This window comes from Eumetopias jubatus, unplaced genomic scaffold (genome assembly GCF_037043125.1).
Source record: "Eumetopias jubatus isolate StellerSeaLion01/CBP00866 unplaced genomic scaffold, mEumJub1_p1.0 scaffold_10, whole genome shotgun sequence".
NCBI lineage: Eukaryota > Metazoa > Chordata > Mammalia > Carnivora > Otariidae > Eumetopias > Eumetopias jubatus.
In genome coordinates, this window is record NW_028274816.1 from 55,259,329 (window position 1) to 55,277,699 (window position 18,371).

Here is an 18,371-nt window from a genome sequence, read left to right on the forward strand (position 1 = left end):
ACCCCACTTCCTGGCTGGGTACCCCCGGGGAAGTGCTCGCCCCTCTTTGTACCTCAGTTCCCTCCTCTGGAAATGGAGGTCACCATTAACAGTGTCTGCTCACAGTGGCTGAGAGGAAGTCTGATCAGCGCCGAGGCGAGGGCCTGGCACCCTAGCAGCTCGGCAGGCGTTAGCCGCGATCACTACCGGTATTTGGGTGCTGGCCACTCTAACTAGATCCTCCTCCTCCTCTCAGTGAGGGCCAGTCGGGGCTCCCCCGGGTGCTGCCAGGCCCCCAGAATTGCAACACTGCAACACAGACCTGGCAGAGAGGAGGCACTTGGGGGACTGTTTCCTGACTGAACAAATGGAGAAAAAGACTGCAAGAAGTTCTGAGCTAGACCTCCACTTATTGAGAGAGGGACAGAGGGAGGGAAGAGAGAGAGACGCAAGAGAGAGACACAGTGATGAAGAGAAGCTAGAAAAGATTAGGAAAGGGAGCTCTCTGTACCCAACCCATTCGCTTCACAGATGGGGAAAGTGTGGCCTGGGAGGGGCAGAGAGGTCCTGACCCCAGCACCCGGCCCCACACCCAGCTGCCTCCCTTCCCCAAGTCTGCCCTGCTCGCAAGGCTCTGAGAACAGACAGATGCCACTAGAAAAAACACAGGACTTTATTATTCCCATTGCAAAGGGCAGGTCTTCACAGGATGAGTGCAGGAATTCTGATGCTGGAGAGGAGGCCCCTACTTGCCGGCGATGAGCGGGTTCCGCAGGACCACGATGACCGAGTCCCCGCGCAGGAACATCTTGGAGATGTAGCGGTCCTTGTTGACTGGCTTGGACTTCTTCTTGCCCTTGCCGCTCTTGGGGACCTCGGTCCACATCTCCTTCACATTCTCCAGCACCATGTTGCAGTGCCTGGGGCAGGGGGAGGCACTGGGAGTGAGGGGGGAGCCTTCCGTCCGCCCCTCTTCCAGCAGCACCCACAGACCCAGGACCAGGACAGCTGGGGCTCCCATACCACCTCTGCCAGTCCTCAGGTTGAGGCTTGGGCAAAGAACTTCACCCCTCTGGGCCCCAATGTCATGCTCTCTAAAATGGAGCCATTTGCAGTGCCTCCCCCATAAGGGCTGCTGTGAAGCTAAATCAATACGGCATTCTTGTAAAGACTTAGAACAGGGCCCTGGCCCAAGGTAAAGGTAAGCAAAAGGCGTCTGCTTGTGTTTCTTAGTTCCAAGTACTTCTGAAGGCATCAGCAGGGGAGCTGCTTCTCTCTGCGGAACCAGAGGCCCCTGGGGCCTATGTGGGTACATGACGCCTCCACTACAGTCCTGCTTGGTCCCTGTCTCCTCAGGGTGCCAGGTGGACGCACGTGAGGACAGGATGGATTGGCTCACTCCACAAGCACTTGCAATGAATAAAGCAAAGAAGCAAAGAGAGGATAACCCTGCCCTGATGGGGTCTGCGTTCTGGTGAGGAGAGAAGAATGCTAAGCAAGTCAACAGACTGACCTGAAACACTTGTCAGATTATGTTACTTGCTACGAAGAAAAATTAAAGCCAGGCGAAGGGACAGAAGGATGGAAGGAAATGTTACCGAGTAGCAAGAAAAACAGAAAATAGTTAAGAGCAGGGAAGGTCTGTGCCTTGCTATGGAGTAGTATCCACGAGAAGCTACTGAGTGACAAATGCCAAGTACTCAAGGAAAGTGATTCTTTTGAGGGGAAGAAAGCGGGTAGGAGAAGCATCGATACTGCCCACTTGCTTGTACAATACAGAATCCTGGAAGACATTCAGAGACGGGGGGCGGTGGGGTGACCTGGGTAGACTGGGGACAGGATGGATGGAAAGTTTTCATCAGACTGCTATTACTGTTTTTGGGAATCCTGCGAATACATTAGCAATTCAGAGAAAAATAAGTTAAAAAAAAAAAAGAAGTAGCGTACCAATATAGAAACATTTCCAAGATATATTAAGTGAAAAAGCCAAGGTCTAAAACTGTGTGATGTGCCCTTAGCAGTGATTTAAAAATAAAGAAAAGCACCCTCCTCCGTCTGTTGGTCTGATGTCACGTGAGGAGACAGACCTACGGAATTCGCCGTGGAGGGATTCCTGGGGAGTGCCACTGGCGGGCAGGGAGCAAAGACTTGCTCTTCATTGGGTGCTTTTGTTTCTTTTGAATTTTGTCTCAATTGCATGCACTGCTCACCCAAGAAAGTAACATAATTAATACAGTAAGTAAGGGGGTTAAGAATGCTTTAGAGGACCTGCAGGGATGTTCTCAGACCACTGACACAGTGTGAAAAACAAGATGCAGAAGAGCAGCACATGAAAGATTTAATCTTAAAAACAATTAAATTTGGGCCCCTGGGTGGCCCAGTAGGTAAGCGTCTGCCTTTGGCTCAGGTCATGATCCCAGGGTCCTGGGATCGAGCCCTGCATCAGGCTCCCTGCTCAGCGGAGAGCCTGCTTCTCCCTCTCCCACACCCCCTGCTTGTGTTCCTTCTCTCACTTTGCCTCTGTCAAATATATAAATCTTTAAAAAAAAATTAAATTTATGATATGATGACATGTCAATCAGACCTCAAAAAAGCTGTTAGCTAACACCACAGAGGAGCCCCTGGATGTGTGTGAGAGTCAAATGTGGCAGGATACATATTAGGGTGGGAAGCTGGGTACGGTAGAGAGGTGGGAGGCTGACGTGGGGGCAAGAAACAGCAGCTAGGGAAAAAGGAAAGAATCACCTTTAAAAAAAAATGTGTGTGTGGGGTGCCTTGGTGGCGCAGTTGGTTGAGCGGCCGACTCTTGGTTTCAGCTTGGTTTCACGATCTCAGATCGTGAGATCGAGCCCCGCCTCCGTGCTCAGCGCAGAGTCGGCTTGAAGCTCTCTCTCCCTCTGCCCTTCCCCCCCCCCATTAAATAAAATAAATCTTACAGAAAATGTGTACACACACACACGAATAAACCGCCACTTAACTGTGCTCTAAGTGCCCACGCCCCTCTCCTGAGCACGAAGCCAGCAATCCTTACTGCATCTCACCAGGAGGTAAACACTGGTGTCACCTCCAGCTTCCAGAGCAGGACACCAGGTACAGTGGGATGACATTTTGGAAGTGGCAGATCCCGTTTTCAAATCCAGGTCTATCTGCCTCCGTGGGCTCAGCACTTCCTGTTCTTGTTCTCATTCTCGAGAAGAAACTGAGCCTCAGAGTGCAAAGACTTATTCCTGGTCACATAACAGCTTGTGGCAAAAACATTCTAGACTTACGCTTTGCCACACTACTTCCCACAATGCTAACTGAAGGCTGCAGGTTATATGTTTACTGAGCATCTATCATCTTAGCTACTGAGCCAAGTACTCTTCCTACGGAAATACTTAACCCTCACAACTGTCCTACGAGGGATATTTTCATGATGCTCATTTTGCAGACAAGGAAACTGAGGCCCAGAGAGGAATAACCACTTGCTGTTCCCTCTGGCCAAAACACTCGGACCCTAACTTGCTCCTTCATCGTATTTAGGTCTGTTCATCATTGCTTCTTCCTATGGGGCGTCTTGCGCTCCAGTCTAGGACAGCACCTCCTTCCCAGCACTCCATACTCTTACTTGGCTTTTCTTTCTTTCTTTCTTTCTTTTTTTTTTTAAGATTTTATTCATTCAAGATAGAGAGCGAGCAAGAGAGAGCATGAACTGGGTCGGGGCAGAGGGAGAGGGAGAAGCAGACTCCCCACTGAGCAGAGACCCTGACGTGGGGCTCAATCCCAGGGCCCCAGGATCGAAAGCAGATACCCACTGAGTCACCCAGGTGCCCTTGGCTTTACATTTCTTATGACAAGTTATTTATGTGCTTGCTGTCAGCTTCCCTACTGACAGCATAAGCTCTCTTGAGTATAGGACCCATCTTTGTTTTAGTCACTGCTGTGTCCCTAGAGCCTAAAAAAAAGTACTGGGCATGGGTACTCTATGTTGTAACTGCAAACACTGATTAAGAGCTTCCCGTGTGCCAGATGCTGTACTTCTAATGACTGTATTACACGTCAAATGTATTAAGTCACTGAATTTCTGCAACCACCAGAACTAGTGCCACTGTATGGAAGAGATAAAGTTACTTGCTGAAGGTTGCCTGGCTGCTAAGTGGCAGAGCTGGAAAATGAATCCAGGAAGCCTGGCTCCCAAGTACATGCCCAGCACTACGGTACTGCACAGCTGGAGGGACCACATGATACTGTCACACCTTGAGGCCTGAAGGCGCTTATGTCCCAGGACTCTAAAAACCTTGTATTCAGGCTCCTCACACTGGAGCTAGGACCACATCTCCAGGCTTGGACAGGACACCTTCCAGGATCCAGGTGCTCACCTGTCGAAGGCCTTTACGCGGCCCAGGAGCTTCTTGTTGTTGCGGCAGTTGATGAGCACCTGGGTGTTGTTCTTGACTGACTGTGTGAGCACAGAGAGCGGACCTGTGTTGAACTCTTCTTCCTCCCGCTTCTGCAGCTCCTCTGGGGTCATCTCACTCTTGGGCTTGTTGAGGAGGCTCCTGAGTGGGCAAGCATGGAACCCATGGGTGAGAGGGCCCAGCGCTGGAGCGTGCGTGGTCACATGGCCTTGCACTTGGGTGTCTCCCCAACCTTTCCCCAACACATCGACCCTCCTGCTCAGGCCCTCTCGCTTGGCATCACCAGTTGGATGCTTAAAAGACGTTTCCAACCTTACACAACCTCAGTTGAGCTCCAGATCTCCCAACCACCCCAACCTACTCTATCCACAGCCTTCCTCGTCTCCATCCTTCTAGTTCCTTGAGCAAAAATTCTGATACCAACTTGACTCTTCTCTCTCACATCCTGCATTCCATCTGTCAGCATAATCCTGTCATCTGCCTCTAAAATATACCCAGAATCTCACCATTTCTTAGCATGGCCTAAACCTCCATCACCTCTCTCCTAAGAGGCTTATTTGTCTCCCTGCCTCTGCCCATGCTCCCCGACGGGTCTGGAGTCCCAGAGGTTGTATCAAAACCTAAGTCATATCTTCTCATGCTCTGAAACCTTCCCATGGCTCCCATCTCCGTGTAAAAGTAAAATCCAAAGTTTTTACAATGCCCTGCATCTGTCCATCCCTCTGTTCGAGCCAGTGGCCTCCTAAGTGGTCCTTTAAGATATTAGGCAAACTTTCACCTTGGGCCTCTCCATTTGCTTTCCTTTCCCTCTGTCTGGATACCTCCCCGGGTATCTTTGTGGTTCTCCCGCTCTGCTCTTCGGGTCTTTGCTCAACTGTTGCCTTCTCAGTGTGTCCTGCACTGGTTATTCAGTTACTCTCTCTCAAAACTGGCATTCCCCATTGTTTTTACCCTGCTCTATTGTTTCTTTACTCACAGCTCTGGTCACCTAACACTATGTTTTACATGTTTATTATCAGTGTATTCATTGCCTGCCTTTTCCCACCCCATAAGCTGCAGCAGGGGAGTTTTTTTTTTTCTTATGGGGCCGGGGTGGTATTCGCTGATGTATCCCACGTGTCTAAAGGAGGGCCCCATACGGGAGCGTTAAATAAATACTTGCTGAGTGAATACATAAATCAGGAAAATCATTTCGGTGACTCGTGAGCCGAAAAAGTCGCGAATGAGGTGGAAAGCCAACCGTCTCCAGCTCAAATGGTCCGGGTAAGTCCCGCACCTCAAACCGTTATTTCTAAAACTCTGCATTCCCCTTTCCCTGCTTCTTTCCTTCCCCTTAATCCATTTCGGTAAGACTAATTACCTGGGAAATCCCAGCCCATTAACTGATAAAGCTGCCTTCTCTCTCGAACTCAGGACCCGTCAAAGGCCCCATGACCGTCCTCAAACTCGTCAGGAGAAAGGTCCGTACTTTACCCCTAAAATCTCTGCCCTCGCCCCGCCTCTGCGCACCAGCGGTAAGCGGCCACATTTACGCCCTCAACCCCACTCCCGCCGCCAAAGCCTAGCCCGGCCTCACATGGTGGTAGTGCCTGAGGTCCCAGATCAGCGCCGTCTCCTCCGCGTTGCTGCTGCCTCCGAAGAGAGAGCGACAGGCGGGACTTCCGTTTCCTGCGGCCCACTTCCGTCGGCGCCCGCGCAATCCCAACCTCTGGGGGGCGTGGCCTGTTACCATAGCGACCCGCCCAGCCCGGCGCGGAGGTGGGGTAGAAGCATTGCGTAGTATTTCAAGGTCTTTCAGGACCATACGGGGCAGATATACACGATAATGGAGAGAAGAAAACGGATTCGACTCAAATCATTTCGTTGCAGAGCGGCACAGGTTGAAAGAAGAAAAGGACACCCCATTCCAAATGCCCGCCGGCCCTGCCTTCGGGGGCGCGGCCTCCGCGAAGCCAATCGGCTCCTCGTTTCAGGGACGGACAGCGCCCCTTTTCCTTCAGGGTCTGTTCTATTACGTGTCTATTGATCTTTCCGACTCCGAGTAACCAATCCTTTGCCTTTACACGGGAGAGGCGTGGACCTGCGCCCAGGTCCAATGTTTTCCACGATCAAACATTTCTCACTGGCTTCCTTTCCTCCGCTGAGGCGGAGCCTACCCCTTTCGCGCTCCCTTTTGGGGTTGTGCAACCCTCAGGGGAACCAACCCTAAAAGCCCCAGGGAGACAAGAAGGCGTGTTCTCGGAACGAGAGTCCCCATTGGCTTTACTGATCGAGGAAGGGTGGGGATGGTGCCGCCTCTCTTATTGTTCATTGGTCCGGTGATTCCATGGGGTGGGATTTGGCTGGGCCTAAACTATCCGCGGTCCCGGACCGGTTTCTGGGAGAAGCTGCCATGCCTTCCGGGGGCCGCGGGCGGTCCCGGCTACGGCTCGGGGAACGTGGCCTCTTGGAGCCACCCTCACCGCCCAAGCGCCGCCTGCTCCCGCGGGCGCACTTCTTGCCCCTGCTTCTGCTGTCCCTGGCCGTGGCCTCGGCGTTCTACACCATCTGGAGCGCCTGGCACCGCCAGACTGAGGAGCTGCCACGGGGCCGGGAGCTGCGGGTGAGGCCGGGCAGGGGCACGGGCACCGCGCGAGCCCTCATTCCCCGCCTCGCCTTCCCTGAGGTCTCAGATTGACGTGGCTGTATCGTATGGCTCCAGCCGCAGGTGCTGCGGTCTCCGTCGTTAGAGCGCATGCTCGTTGCTAGCGAACTGAGGCTTCGGGCTTGTTCTGCAATAGGTGGTTCTCCCTAAGAGGAAGGGTCTGGAGTAGTAGGACTTGGGCGTTCTGGGTTCCAATCTGAAAGTCAGCTATTTGGAAGAGTCCTTCCTCTGTCTCGGCCTTGATTTCCCCATCAGGACTGGGGTGGGCTGGACCTGATGGGCTTAGAGGGACTTTTCCTGAGTCCCTCGGCTGGAGGCTCGAATTAGGAAGAAGAACCGGGGTTTCTTAGGGGCGATGGCGTCCGGGTTAGGGTCGGAATGAGGGTTGCTCTCACACTCGGCTCTTCTCTTTCCCTATCCTACCCCCTCCCAAGGGCCAGTTGATCGGAAGCCTCCCCGAAGCTCGGCTGCGGAGGGTGGTGGGGCAACTGGATCCACACCGTCTCTGGAACACTTATCTGCGCCCCCTGCTGGTTGTGCGGACCCCGGGCAGCCCTGGCAATCTCCAAGTCAGAAAGGTAAAGGACCCCACCTCCAACCCCTGACCCTTAGCCTGCCAGGGAATAGGAAATAGGCATTCTGCCCAAGATCCCCCAAGCAGCTAAAATGCAGAACTGGGGCTCTGACTGGAGCTAATCTGAATCTAGTGTCCCACGTTGGTAACCACTAGGCGGTATTGCCCTTCATACTCCCCCCAAAAGCTTACTGTGTGCTAGGCAATAGCTCTTTGAGGTGAGCACTGATGTAATGCTCACTATGCAGATGGAAACTGAGGACCAGAGCGGTTAGGCATTTTGCCCGAATCCCACAGCTAATAAATGGTATACCTAGGGTTTCAACCCAAATTTCCGATTGGTTCCAGAGCTGGCACAATGACATCTCTATATTGCTTCCCAGAAAGCATCCAGTCATTTGAACACTTACCCCCTGAGTTCAGATCCCACCTCAGCCACTTGGAGTGTGACCCTGGACTAGTTTCTTAACCTCTCTGTGCCTCAGTTTCCTCATCTATGAAAGGGAGCCATCGACAGTGCCTATTCCTACAGGGTTCCTAGAACAGGGCTTGGCACACAGTGAGTGCTATCGAAGAGTGAGCTGGGATTAGTCTTGGCATCGAGAGGCAGGGTCACGACACACCTGGCACTCAGTAGACCCTCAGCAAAAGCGTGTCAAGGAAATGATTTAAACCAAAGTGGGGATTATGAGTCAGCCCAACTGCTCTGCATGGCTCAGGTCACATGGCCCTTCTCCCAACCTCCTCCCCAGTCCCCACCCACCCTCCCACCTCTCTCCTGCCGCTAGTTTCTGGAGGCTACACTGCGGACCCTGACTGCAGGCTGGCATGTGGAACTGGACCCCTTCACGGCCTCGACACCCCTGGGGCCACTGGACTTTGGCAACGTGGTGGCCACGCTGGACCCAGGGGCTGCCCATCACCTCACCCTTGCCTGCCATTATGACTCCAAGCTCTTCCCATCTGGTTCGACTCCCTTTGTGGGGGCCACGGATTCGGCTGTGCCTTGTGCCCTGCTCCTAGAGCTGGCCCAGGCCCTCGACAGGGAGTTGAGTAGAGCCAAAAAGCAGGTGAGGAGTGGGTGGAGGGGTGGGAGCCTGGGACTGCCTCGACCCTAGTCTAAACCTCCCATCCTTCCCTGCATGGACTTATCTTCCTGCCTCCGTTCCACCACACACAGTCACAGGGATTTTCCCTCCTCCCCTGAATGTCAGATCCTGTCTCTCCTCTGCCCAAAGCCCTCCCAGAGCTCCTACCCCGTTGCAGGCATAAGCGAGAGTCCTGATAGGGGCCTCTGAGTCGTGCCCTGTTAACCTCTCAAGTCTCGTCTCCCACCCCTGTCCCTCCTCACTCCACTCTAGCCACCCACCTCCTCAGCGTTCCTCAGACTCACAAGGCTCGCTCCCGCCTGAGAGCGCGCGCTCCTGCCGTTTGCTCTGGCTAGAATGTGCTTTTTGCAGATACCACCCTTCGTTCAAGTGTCCACTCCGATGTCACCCCCTCAGAGATGGTTTCCCGGCCGCCCTGAAAGAACTCCCTGTCACCATCCCAAGCATTTCTGGTGCTTTATGTAGATGTGTTTGTCCGTCTCCCCACTAGAACAAGCTCCATATCGGCAGGGATTTGGCTGCTTTTGTTTTCTGCTGTATTCCCTGGGCCCAGAAGATTACCTGGTGTAAATTAGGATGTCAAGAGAAATGTGGGGAATGTATAAATGAAAGAAAGCACAAATCCCCTCCTGCTTCTCCCTTGCTCAGGCCCCTTCCATGGCTCAAACCCCCTGTAACAAAGCCCGAGTCCCTGGTATCTGCTCATCCCTCGGGCCTCTTCACAGAGCTCTCTGGCTCTGGTGCCAACCCTTGGCCGTATTGCTTCTTGCCTGGGAACACTCTCCCTGCTGCCCCATTTTGCCAGGCCAGCTCCAGCTCACCTCTGTGCAAACGTCCCTTCCCAGCAGACCCAACGTGCTCCGCAGGCCAGGTTATCCCCAACTCCCTTCCCATGCTCTTTTAGAACCCCAGAGTTCTTGGAAGCATTCGTCCCAAGTGCATTTCACTGCATAATGATTCGTTTGTGGGTCTGTCCCTTCTGCTATTCTGTTTTTTTTGTGTTTTTTGTTTTTTGTCCCTTCTGCTAAAGGAACCTAAAGAATAACAATAATAACCAGAGCTGCCCCTTCTTAGTTACTGTATACCAGGTGCTATTCTAGGACCTGGATTTGCATCCTACTGTATGATTAGAATTGTTATTAACCCCATTTTGTCATCTGATGCCTTGAGAAGTTAGTAACTTACCCGTAACTGCCTGGCTACAAAGTGGCTGAGCCAGCATTTGAATCCAGGCGGTCTGGCTCAGAGTCTGCACTTCTGGCCCCCACGCTCTATGAGTGAGGAGACCTAATTTGCGCTATTCAGTGGTGCAGGTGGGCAGGAAATGTGGATGGGTCGAGGCCGAGGGCTGGAACCAAGGCGGCCCTGACCCCCGGCTCCCACAGGAAGCCCCAGTGACTCTGCAGCTGCTCTTCTTGGACGGTGAAGAGGCACTGAAGGAGTGGGGGCCCCAGGACTCCCTCTATGGCTCCCGGCACCTGGCCCAGCTCATGGAGTCTGCACCCCACAGCCCAGGCCCCACCAGGATCCAGGCTATCGTAAGACCAGGGCCCCACTGGGTTCCAGCGAGGGAGGGAGAGGGCAACGCAAAGTTGGCGAGATCCCACCTGGCCTCTCTCCCTAGGAGCTCTTCATGCTTCTTGATCTCCTGGGCGCCCCTAATCCGAACTTCTACAGTCACTTCCCTCACACGGCCCGCTGGTTCCATCGGCTGCGGAGCATCGGTAAGGGTGAAGGTGGGGGCAGGCACCAGCCTGGGATGCGGGAGGGAAAGCCTGGTGGGGCAGGTACCTGTTCTCTGAGGGGTCATCCAGCCTGCCCTCCACCTCCCTACTCTCTCTCTAAGGCACTAGGGCAGAAACACACAAAGATCCCACAGCAATCAAGTGCAGTGATTCCACACAGTCTCTGGGGTCCAATAGCCCTGGCTTTGAATTCGGGCTCTGCCTCTTCCCAGCTGGGTGAACCTGGGCAAGTGGCTTCATCTCTCTGAGCCTCCATTTCCTATCTGTAAAATGGGCACAATAGTAACAATAATAGGGGTGTCTACCTCCTAGGCTCAGAGCGAATAGAGGAGACTGGGAACACAGTGAGCCCGTGGAAAGGGCTGGCTAATTACATCCTTGTGGGGAGGTAAAGATTAGTTCTTTACCCCCAGGCCTCCTGCCCTGCCCTGATCTGTGTGCAGGAGAAACTTTGACCCTGAGGGGGCTGACCCTTGCTCTCTCCCCACCACCTCCAGAGAAGCGCCTGCACCGCATGAACCTGCTACAGTCTCATCCCCAGGAAGTGATGTACTTCCAGCCTGGGGAGCCCCCTGGCTCTGTGGAAGATGACCACATCCCCTTCCTCCGCCGAGGTACTTGCTGGGGGGGAGGGGGAGCAGGGACTCGCAGCATCCAAGGGACGACAGGTGGGACCTGGCCCTGGCCCCTTCCTAGGGTCGGGGACTGGGTGGCATGTTGCTGAACTTCTTTGTGCCTCAACTCTCTCATCTGTAGAATGGGAACACTAAGAGCCCCTATCTCAGAGTTGTTGAGGGGACTGAATGGGCTCATACACGTAAAGACGTTGCTTGCACAGTAAGCCGTCAGAGAATGTTAACTACTACTGTTGGTGCCTCAGTGATCACAGATTCCAGTACTTGTCTTTCAAGGCCCTGGGAGTGCTGCAGAATCACCAGAGGAGCTTCGAAAAATGCCCAGTTGCATTTCAGGTGTTTTTCATTTCACTGAACCACAATCTTGGGTCTCTGCGTTATTTTTACAAAACTCCCAGATGATTCTGTCGCACAGCCAGGGCTGAAGACACTTGGTAGAGGGGTTCAGAACATAGGTTTTAGAATCGGACAGGCTGGGGCACCTGGGTGACTCAGTCGGTTAAGCGGCTGCCTTCGGCTCAAGTCATGATCCCGGGGTCCTGGGATCGAGCCCCGCATTGGGCTCCCTGCTCAGTGGGGAGTCTGCTTCTCCCTCTGCCTCTCCCTTCCAGCTTGTGCTCCCTCTCTCTCTCAAATAAATAAATAAAATCTTAAAAAAAAAAAAAGAATCGGATAGGCTTGGGTTCTAACGTCTACCACTTACCATTGGTTGACCAAAGGCAGATTACTCAGGCTCTCTGAGCCTGTCTCCTGCATTTCTTCTGGAAAACGAAAAGACACATACATACATACGAACACACCTGTTTGTGTATATTCGTAATCACGGGGTTGGGAGGATTGAATGAGATTAGGTAAAATGCCTTCTCACGCAGTGCATGGCATATATATAGTAAGTGCTAAAAACTGCTTTTAAAATTTTTACTCTCTAATTTACTCATTCCATAAATATGCCATTCCTGACAGTGCCTTTAGTGATTCTTTCAGTGATTATTTCCCAACGCAGGTCCTGGGCTGGGTGTCCGGGATACAGTGATGGGCCATAACCTGCCTGGGTCCTGTCCAGTCGGGGGAGGGGACAGATATTTAGCGAATCTTGACAAACACAGAGGGAAGTGCTCGGAGGATGGGAACCCATCGTAATGCAGGGATTAGGGACACAGACTTGGAAGGCAGGTGGCCCGGCTTCAAATTCTCACTGTGCTGTTTACTTAAGGCAGGACCTCAGGCAAATCACTCTGCCTGCCTCTGTGCCTCGGTGTCCTCCTCTATAAAATAGGGGTAAATATAGGATTATTGTAAAGGATTACTGTAAGGGTAAAATGGTGTGTGTGGCCTTAGCTGAGGGCCTGGAATAGAAGGGCACCTGGCTGGCTTAGTCGGTAGAGCATCCGACTCTTGATCTTGGGCTCGTGAGTTTGAGCCCCACATTGGACGTAGAGATTACTTAAAAAAAATTTTTTTTTTTTTTTAAAGATGCAAGCTATGGGGCACCTCGGTGGCTCAGCTGGTGAAGTGTCTGCCTTCTGCTCGGGTCATGATCCCAGGATCCTGGGATGGAGCCCCACGTGGGGCTCCTTGCTCAGTGGGGAGTCTACTTCTCCCTCTGCCTCTGCTTCGCCCCCTGCTTGTGCTCTCTCTCTCTCTCTCTCTGTCAAATAAATAAATAAAATCTTTGGGGAAAAAAAAGTGCAAGCTATCAATAAAGAGAAAAAGAACCTAATAATAAACCTGGCAATATGAGGTCAAAGACATCTTTCCCTTCTTCTGGTCTTTGCGTAATCCACTAGGTTTTGAGTTTCTCTAGTTTGTGTGAGAACAGTAGATATTCTGTATATATATTTTTAAACTAACATGTTGCCCTCACACTCTTAAAATCATCATTCAGAGTTCTTCAAGTGCTTTTCTGGGTGGGGGTGAAGGCAGGTTTCCTCAGGCCCAGGGCTAGGCTCCTGGGTCAGCCATCGGCCTGAACGAGCTTCCCCTCTCTCCTGCCAGGGGTCCCGGTGCTCCACCTCATCTCCATGCCCTTCCCCGACGTCTGGCACACACCCCACGACTCTGAGGCCAACCTGCACCCCCCCACGGTACACAACCTGAGCCGCATCCTCGCTGTGTTCCTGGCTGAGTATCTGGGGCTCTAGCCTCCGTAGCTGACTCTGAAGGAGAAGTGCCCGGCCAGGACACGCCAAGGACACACGGAACCAGCTCAGGCCAGGATTCCCCGGGGTATGCTGCCTTATCCTTTTCTTTGGTATGAATTCTACTTGCGCTATGATTGGAAGACCCACTTTCCTTTGACTATCTCAGGCTGCCACTCTTTAAAGACATGGAAGAGACGAGAAGACTGTGGGGGCGGCAGCCGAAGAAATAAGAGCTTGGACCCCGTCCTGGAGGAAGGACTTGGTCTGAAGGTTTGCAGGGGCCAAAGGCTGTTCTCAGTTTTATAGTTGGCACACCTTGGACTGGCATCTGGACCAGCAGCACCACCCCACCAAATCTCTGTGGCTTATGTTTTTAGGTCCATGGATTGCCGTGTGGGGTCCACAGAGGATGTGCTTGGAAGCAGGAACAGAGGAGGTGGAAGCCAATATTTGGGAACTCGAGTCAGCCAGACCCAAGGGCGATGAACCAGTGTTTCTGTGAAACATATTCTACAGAATTAGCCTAACTAGATGTTGCATGAAAAAGGGGATCGAAGATGTGGGGTGAGAAATGAGTTTCTTCGTTGTGCAATGTGAATTTTGAAGAGTAAGGCAGAATGCAGTGTTGTTTCCCCAAAGTATTTCAAACGCGGAACCCCTTTATTGGGAAGCTCCTAGAACTAGGGTACCTCAGAAGACACCTTGGGAAATGCTAGGTTTTGACAGTTGGGAGTGTATTCGTGGGAGGAATGAGTAAGACGGAGTCACTGCCAATGAGTTCTACCAAACCATCCCTTCCCTTTCACTTGGGGGTAGAGGAGTGTGAGATGGTGCAACTCACTGCAACTCTTAAGTGATGGCTTGAGGAAGTACTTCCGAACTCAGCTACGGTTCAGACTCAACAGGGGGTGCTTATTAAAAAATGCAGACTCCCAGGTTCTACCCCAGACCTGCTGAATCAGAACTCCGGGGAGGGGCTGGGACTCTGTAACAAGCACCTGAGGGAGTCTCCCGATCAGCGAAGTTGGGGACCTGCTGTCCTTAGGAATACAGTGTGGTGCGTTCCCCGCGGCTTAGCAAACCTACTCAAAAGAAAACCATAAAATAGGGGGCGCCTAGAAAGGGAGACTTCCGCCGGGCTCCGTGCCTGCCGGTTTTGTGACTTAGATGGAGCCCTGGTAGGCAGCGGGGAGGCCAGGCCAGGCCAGGATGGAGAGCGTGCAAAGGTGAGCACTGGCCTTCCAAGCCAGCTTGGGGCTGGAGAAGACTCAAGAGAACTCACAGGCTGAAGCTCAGGATCTGGAGGGAGGATAAACAGAAGGTCCTCGTTTGTAGTTTTCCACTGTAACTGACATGTATTGGGCCCCTACTGTGTGCACTTGACACGTATCAGTTCATGTAGTCTCCGCCCAAGTCCTGAGGAGGGTACAATTTCCGTTCCTCTTTTGCAAAGGAGGCGGGCGAGGGCTGAGGGTTATGACCCAGGTGTCTACAGAGCCCACATGCTCCCCCCCAGCTGCAACTCCTAACCTCATGTCCCATCTCCCAGAGATCACCTGTGCTGGACCAACAGATGGCAGCGAGTAGCTCCTCCTGAGGCTTAACTGACTGCAAAGTAGAGCAAGCAGCGTTGGTGGGGGAGGGGGGAAACTAACGACCTCTTAGAGGTGGAGGTGGCCTAAGCCCTGTGTTTAGAACCGGAAATTGACAGACATCAACAGCCAGGGCGGCAAGGCTCCCCACCCACAGGGACCGCTCCTGTTTGTTCATTTCTTGTGTGGCAGGCACAGTGCCAGGCACGTGAGAGCACCCGATCTCCCCTTCAACGCACAGCCACCCCCAAAAGTAGGTGACACCATCATTTCTGTGTTCAGAGACGGGGAGCCATGTGCTGTTACGCCCCAGGCTCTCGATGGGTCCCTGAAAGACCTCCCGCTTGAGTACTGCACACCAGGCACTGGGCAAGGGGGCCTGATGCCCACTTTCCCTCTGGAATCTGGGGCAGGGATCGTTAGCCCATTTCACAGATGAGGCTGCTGCTTGGTGGGACGTTTTCCCCAGCTCCCGTCTGTTCCCCAAACTTCACACTCTGACGGGCCCCCTAGGTTTATCTGACAAGCACAACGCCTGAGCACTCTAGGTGCTGATGTCTCACAAATCGATCTTTTTGTAGGGACTGTCAGGATTCCTTTTTCACCTGAAACAGCTTCAGAGAAATCAATAGCTGCAGATCACGTGTCTAGGTGCACTTTTCTTTAAAATTAATCCTGCTTTGGGGGGCCTGGGTGGCTCAGTCATTAAGCGTCTGCTTTCGGCTCAGGTCATGATCCCGGGGTCCTGGGATCGAACCCCACATCGAGCTCCCTGCTCAGCAGGAAGCCTGCTTCTCCCTCTCCCACTCCCCCTGCTTGTGTTCCCTCTCTAGCTGTCTCTCTGTCAAATAAATGAATGAAAATCTTAAAAAAACAAAAAAAATTTGCAAGAAAAAAAATAAAATTCATCCTGCTTACAATGCATTGGGCTTATCAGTGTCACTCATCAGTCTGGAATTCACAACCATCCTGTCTTAAAATATTATCTTTGCACTATTGTCTTCTGATTCTAGAAGGTGAATTGAATGTTATATTCTCACTCTTATTTTCCACTAACATTTTTTCTTTCGTATTTTGTTTTTTTTTTTGTTTTCTGCCTCTGTGCTACTTTTTGGACCTAGCTCTAGTTCAATCTTTTTTTTTCACTTGTGTCTGATTTGCTGTTGAGCCCCGCCACTGAGTCTTTACTTTGGGTTCCTGTGTCTGGGGCTTTCTCCCTTTCCCATCTGCTAGGCCATTACTTAGTTCTGGGCTGCCTGCAGAGATTTCCAAGCTCTTCTACACATTTGCCCTGCTCACCGAAAGCAGAGTGATCCTGTGGAACCTTTCATAAGCCATAAGCGCAGAGTATCCCCCACTTTCCAAAAGTTTGTGTCCCGCCACTGCACTTTCACAAAAGACCTACCTTAGGGGGCACCTGGGTGGCTCAGTTGGTTAAACGTCTGCCTTCAGTTCAGGTCATGATCCCGGGGTCCTGGGACCGAGTCCCACATTGCGCTCCTTGCTCAGCAAGAAGCCTGCTTCTCCCTCTGCCTGCCTCTCTCCCTGCTTGTGCTCGGACAAAGAAAATCTTAAAAAAAAAAAAAAAAGACCTACCTTAGTACCTGTTCTCGCTAACAGAAAGAGGTCTTTTTTTTTTTAAGATTTTATTTATTTATTTGAGAGAGAGATTGAGAGAGAGAGAGAGCGCACATGAGAGGGGATAGAGTCAAGAGGGAGAAGCAGACTCCCTGCCGAGCAGGGAGCCCGATGCGGGACTCAATCCTGGACTCGATCCTGGACTCCAGGATCACGACCTGAGCCGAAGGCAGTCGCTTAACCAACTGAGCCACCCAGGCGCCCCAGCAGAAAGAGATCTTAAGAGGATTTTCACTTGTTTGAAAAAAGCCGTTATCGTACTAAGGTGGATCTTTTGTAAAAACCGAAGTGTTGTAATTTGAGCTTTCGGGAAGTGGGGGAGACCCGTATTCTAATCCGTGACTAGTGGGTTCACCGTCCAAAACCCCTGTGAGTCTGCTTTTGCTCTGTTGTCTCTGCTGGTTCTTGCTCGTGGTGCTTTATTTCCATGCATGTTGGGTGACTTGACTGTGGGCTGCTCATTGTCTGAAAATCATTTGTGGGGATTCTAGACGACAGTTCCTTACCCCAGAGGATTTATGCTTTGTTCCTGCCAGACAGCTCAGCTCAGAGGTAGCCCGCACACACGGATGATGCCACAAATCTGAGCCGAGGGCCAGCCTGTGTCCGCAGTCTCAGGGGCCACTTTGTTCTCTCCTTTGGTGTTGTGCCCCCCTCAGTATTTAGAACATCTTCTCTGTAGTCTTTTGGGCCATCATCCTTACCTGAGCTTGTAGAGCTCCTATTAGATTGCCCACCTTGGCCTTGACTTCCACCTGCTTGTCCCAATAAGACTACAAATTGGAAATTGTCGGCACGAGCAAATGCCCCTAGAGCAAAAGTGGCTTCAGGGTCCCATGTCCCTTCCCCTGAGATTATTGGCGTGGTGTATCCTTTTTTTTTTTTTTAAAGATTTTATTTATTGATTTGAGAGAGAGAATGAGATAGAGAGAGAGAGCATGAGAGGGGGGAGGGTCCGAGGGAGAAGCAGACTCACCGCCGAGCAGGGAGCCCGACGCGGGACTCGATCCCGGGACTCCAGGATCACGACCCGAGCCGAAGGCAGTCGCTCAACCAACTGAGCCACCCAGGCGCCCTGGCGTGGTGTATCCTTTAACTGTATTATATTGGCTAGTTGATACTTTTATGATTTTTTTTTACTACCTCTCCCTCTTTTTCAGTAGGAGTCCAAATAATCTGGCCCCTCCCTCCGGAGAAAACTGAAATCCAACAAAGCCAAGCCAAGAGTCAAACCCAGGTCTCTCTGATTCTAAAGTCTAAGTATTCAATAACTACTATGATACACCCTAGTCTCTACAGTCATTTTTTTAAAAAAGATTTATTTATTTGACAGAGACAGCGAGAGAGGGAACATAAACAGGGGGTGTGGGAGAGGGAGAAACAGGCTTCCCACCAAATGGGGAGCCCAATGTGAGGCTCGATCCCAGGACCCTGGGATCATGACCTGAGCCGAAGGCAGACCTTAACGACTGAGCCACCCAGGCGCCCCGTCTCTGGTCATTTTTATTCCCTGATAAGAATGTCAGAGACTGTGGGGGCGCCTGGGTGGCTCAGGTGGTTAAGCCTCCCACTCTTGATTTTGGCGCGGGTCATAGGATTGAGCCCTGTCTCCGGCTCCGTGCTGTGTGTGGGGTCTGCTTGGGATTCTCTCTCTCCCTCTGCCCCTCTAATAAATAAATCTTAAAAAAAAAAAAAGTCAGAGACTGTTAATTACCTCTCACTATCCATTCTTTCCTCTTCCTTTATACTTGAATTTTTTAAAATGACTTAATTCCCCTTTTTTATTTAGTAAATAATTGACTGTTTTGAAGCTTTAATTACAAGGATCTTTAGTTCTTTTTGTTGGGCATATGTACCCAGCTGAAAAACTCCATGTCCCAGTCTCCCTTGCAGCCCTTCCATATGGCTAAAGCTCGG

The 18,371-nt window shown here is 51.8% G+C and overlaps 2 protein-coding genes across 3 annotated transcripts; one reads left to right on the forward strand and one right to left on the reverse strand.

The window, feature by feature from the left end:
- Positions 1 to 634: 634 nt before the first annotated feature.
- On the reverse strand, positions 635 to 6,038 carry SNRPD2 (small nuclear ribonucleoprotein D2 polypeptide). Its single transcript, XM_028088165.2, has 3 exons — positions 5,953 to 6,038; positions 4,338 to 4,517; positions 635 to 899 (listed from the first exon to the last, which is right to left on the reverse strand). Coding segments are annotated over exons 1-3 (357 nt in total). The 5' UTR covers positions 5,955 to 6,038; the 3' UTR covers positions 635 to 724.
- A 692-nt stretch (positions 6,039 to 6,730) lies between these two features.
- QPCTL (glutaminyl-peptide cyclotransferase like) lies at positions 6,731 to 15,740 on the forward strand. 2 transcript variants are annotated; one of them, XM_028088156.2, is made up of 7 exons: positions 6,731 to 6,978; positions 7,455 to 7,598; positions 8,383 to 8,664; positions 10,089 to 10,241; positions 10,328 to 10,427; positions 10,946 to 11,062; positions 13,079 to 15,740. In XM_028088156.2, the coding sequence occupies exons 1-7, from the start codon at positions 6,769 to 6,771 to the stop codon at positions 13,222 to 13,224; spliced, it is 1,152 nt and encodes a 383-aa protein (XP_027943957.2). In that variant the 5' UTR covers positions 6,731 to 6,768; the 3' UTR covers positions 13,225 to 15,740. The 2 variants fall into 2 exon arrangements, with proteins under 2 accessions (XP_027943957.2, XP_087883791.1); XM_088027665.1 differs by lacking the exon at positions 13,079 to 15,740 and adding an exon at positions 12,557 to 13,053.
- Positions 15,741 to 18,371: the final 2,631 nt, after the last annotated feature.

Coding starts and splice junctions, on each gene's coding strand:
- QPCTL (XM_028088156.2), top strand. CDS start 6,769: ATGCCTTCCGGGGGCCGCGGGCGGTCCCGGCTACGGCTCGGGGAACGT. Junction 8,665..10,088: donor TGAGTAGAGCCAAAAAGCAG/GTGAGGAGTGGG, acceptor CGGCTCCCACAG/GAAGCCCCAGTGACTCTGCA. Junction 11,063..13,078: donor CATCCCCTTCCTCCGCCGAG/GTACTTGCTGGG, acceptor CTCTCCTGCCAG/GGGTCCCGGTGCTCCACCTC.
- SNRPD2 (XM_028088165.2), bottom strand. Junction 900..4,337: donor CGCGTAAAGGCCTTCGACAG/GTGAGCACCTGG, acceptor CCCCTGCCCCAG/GCACTGCAACATGGTGCTGG.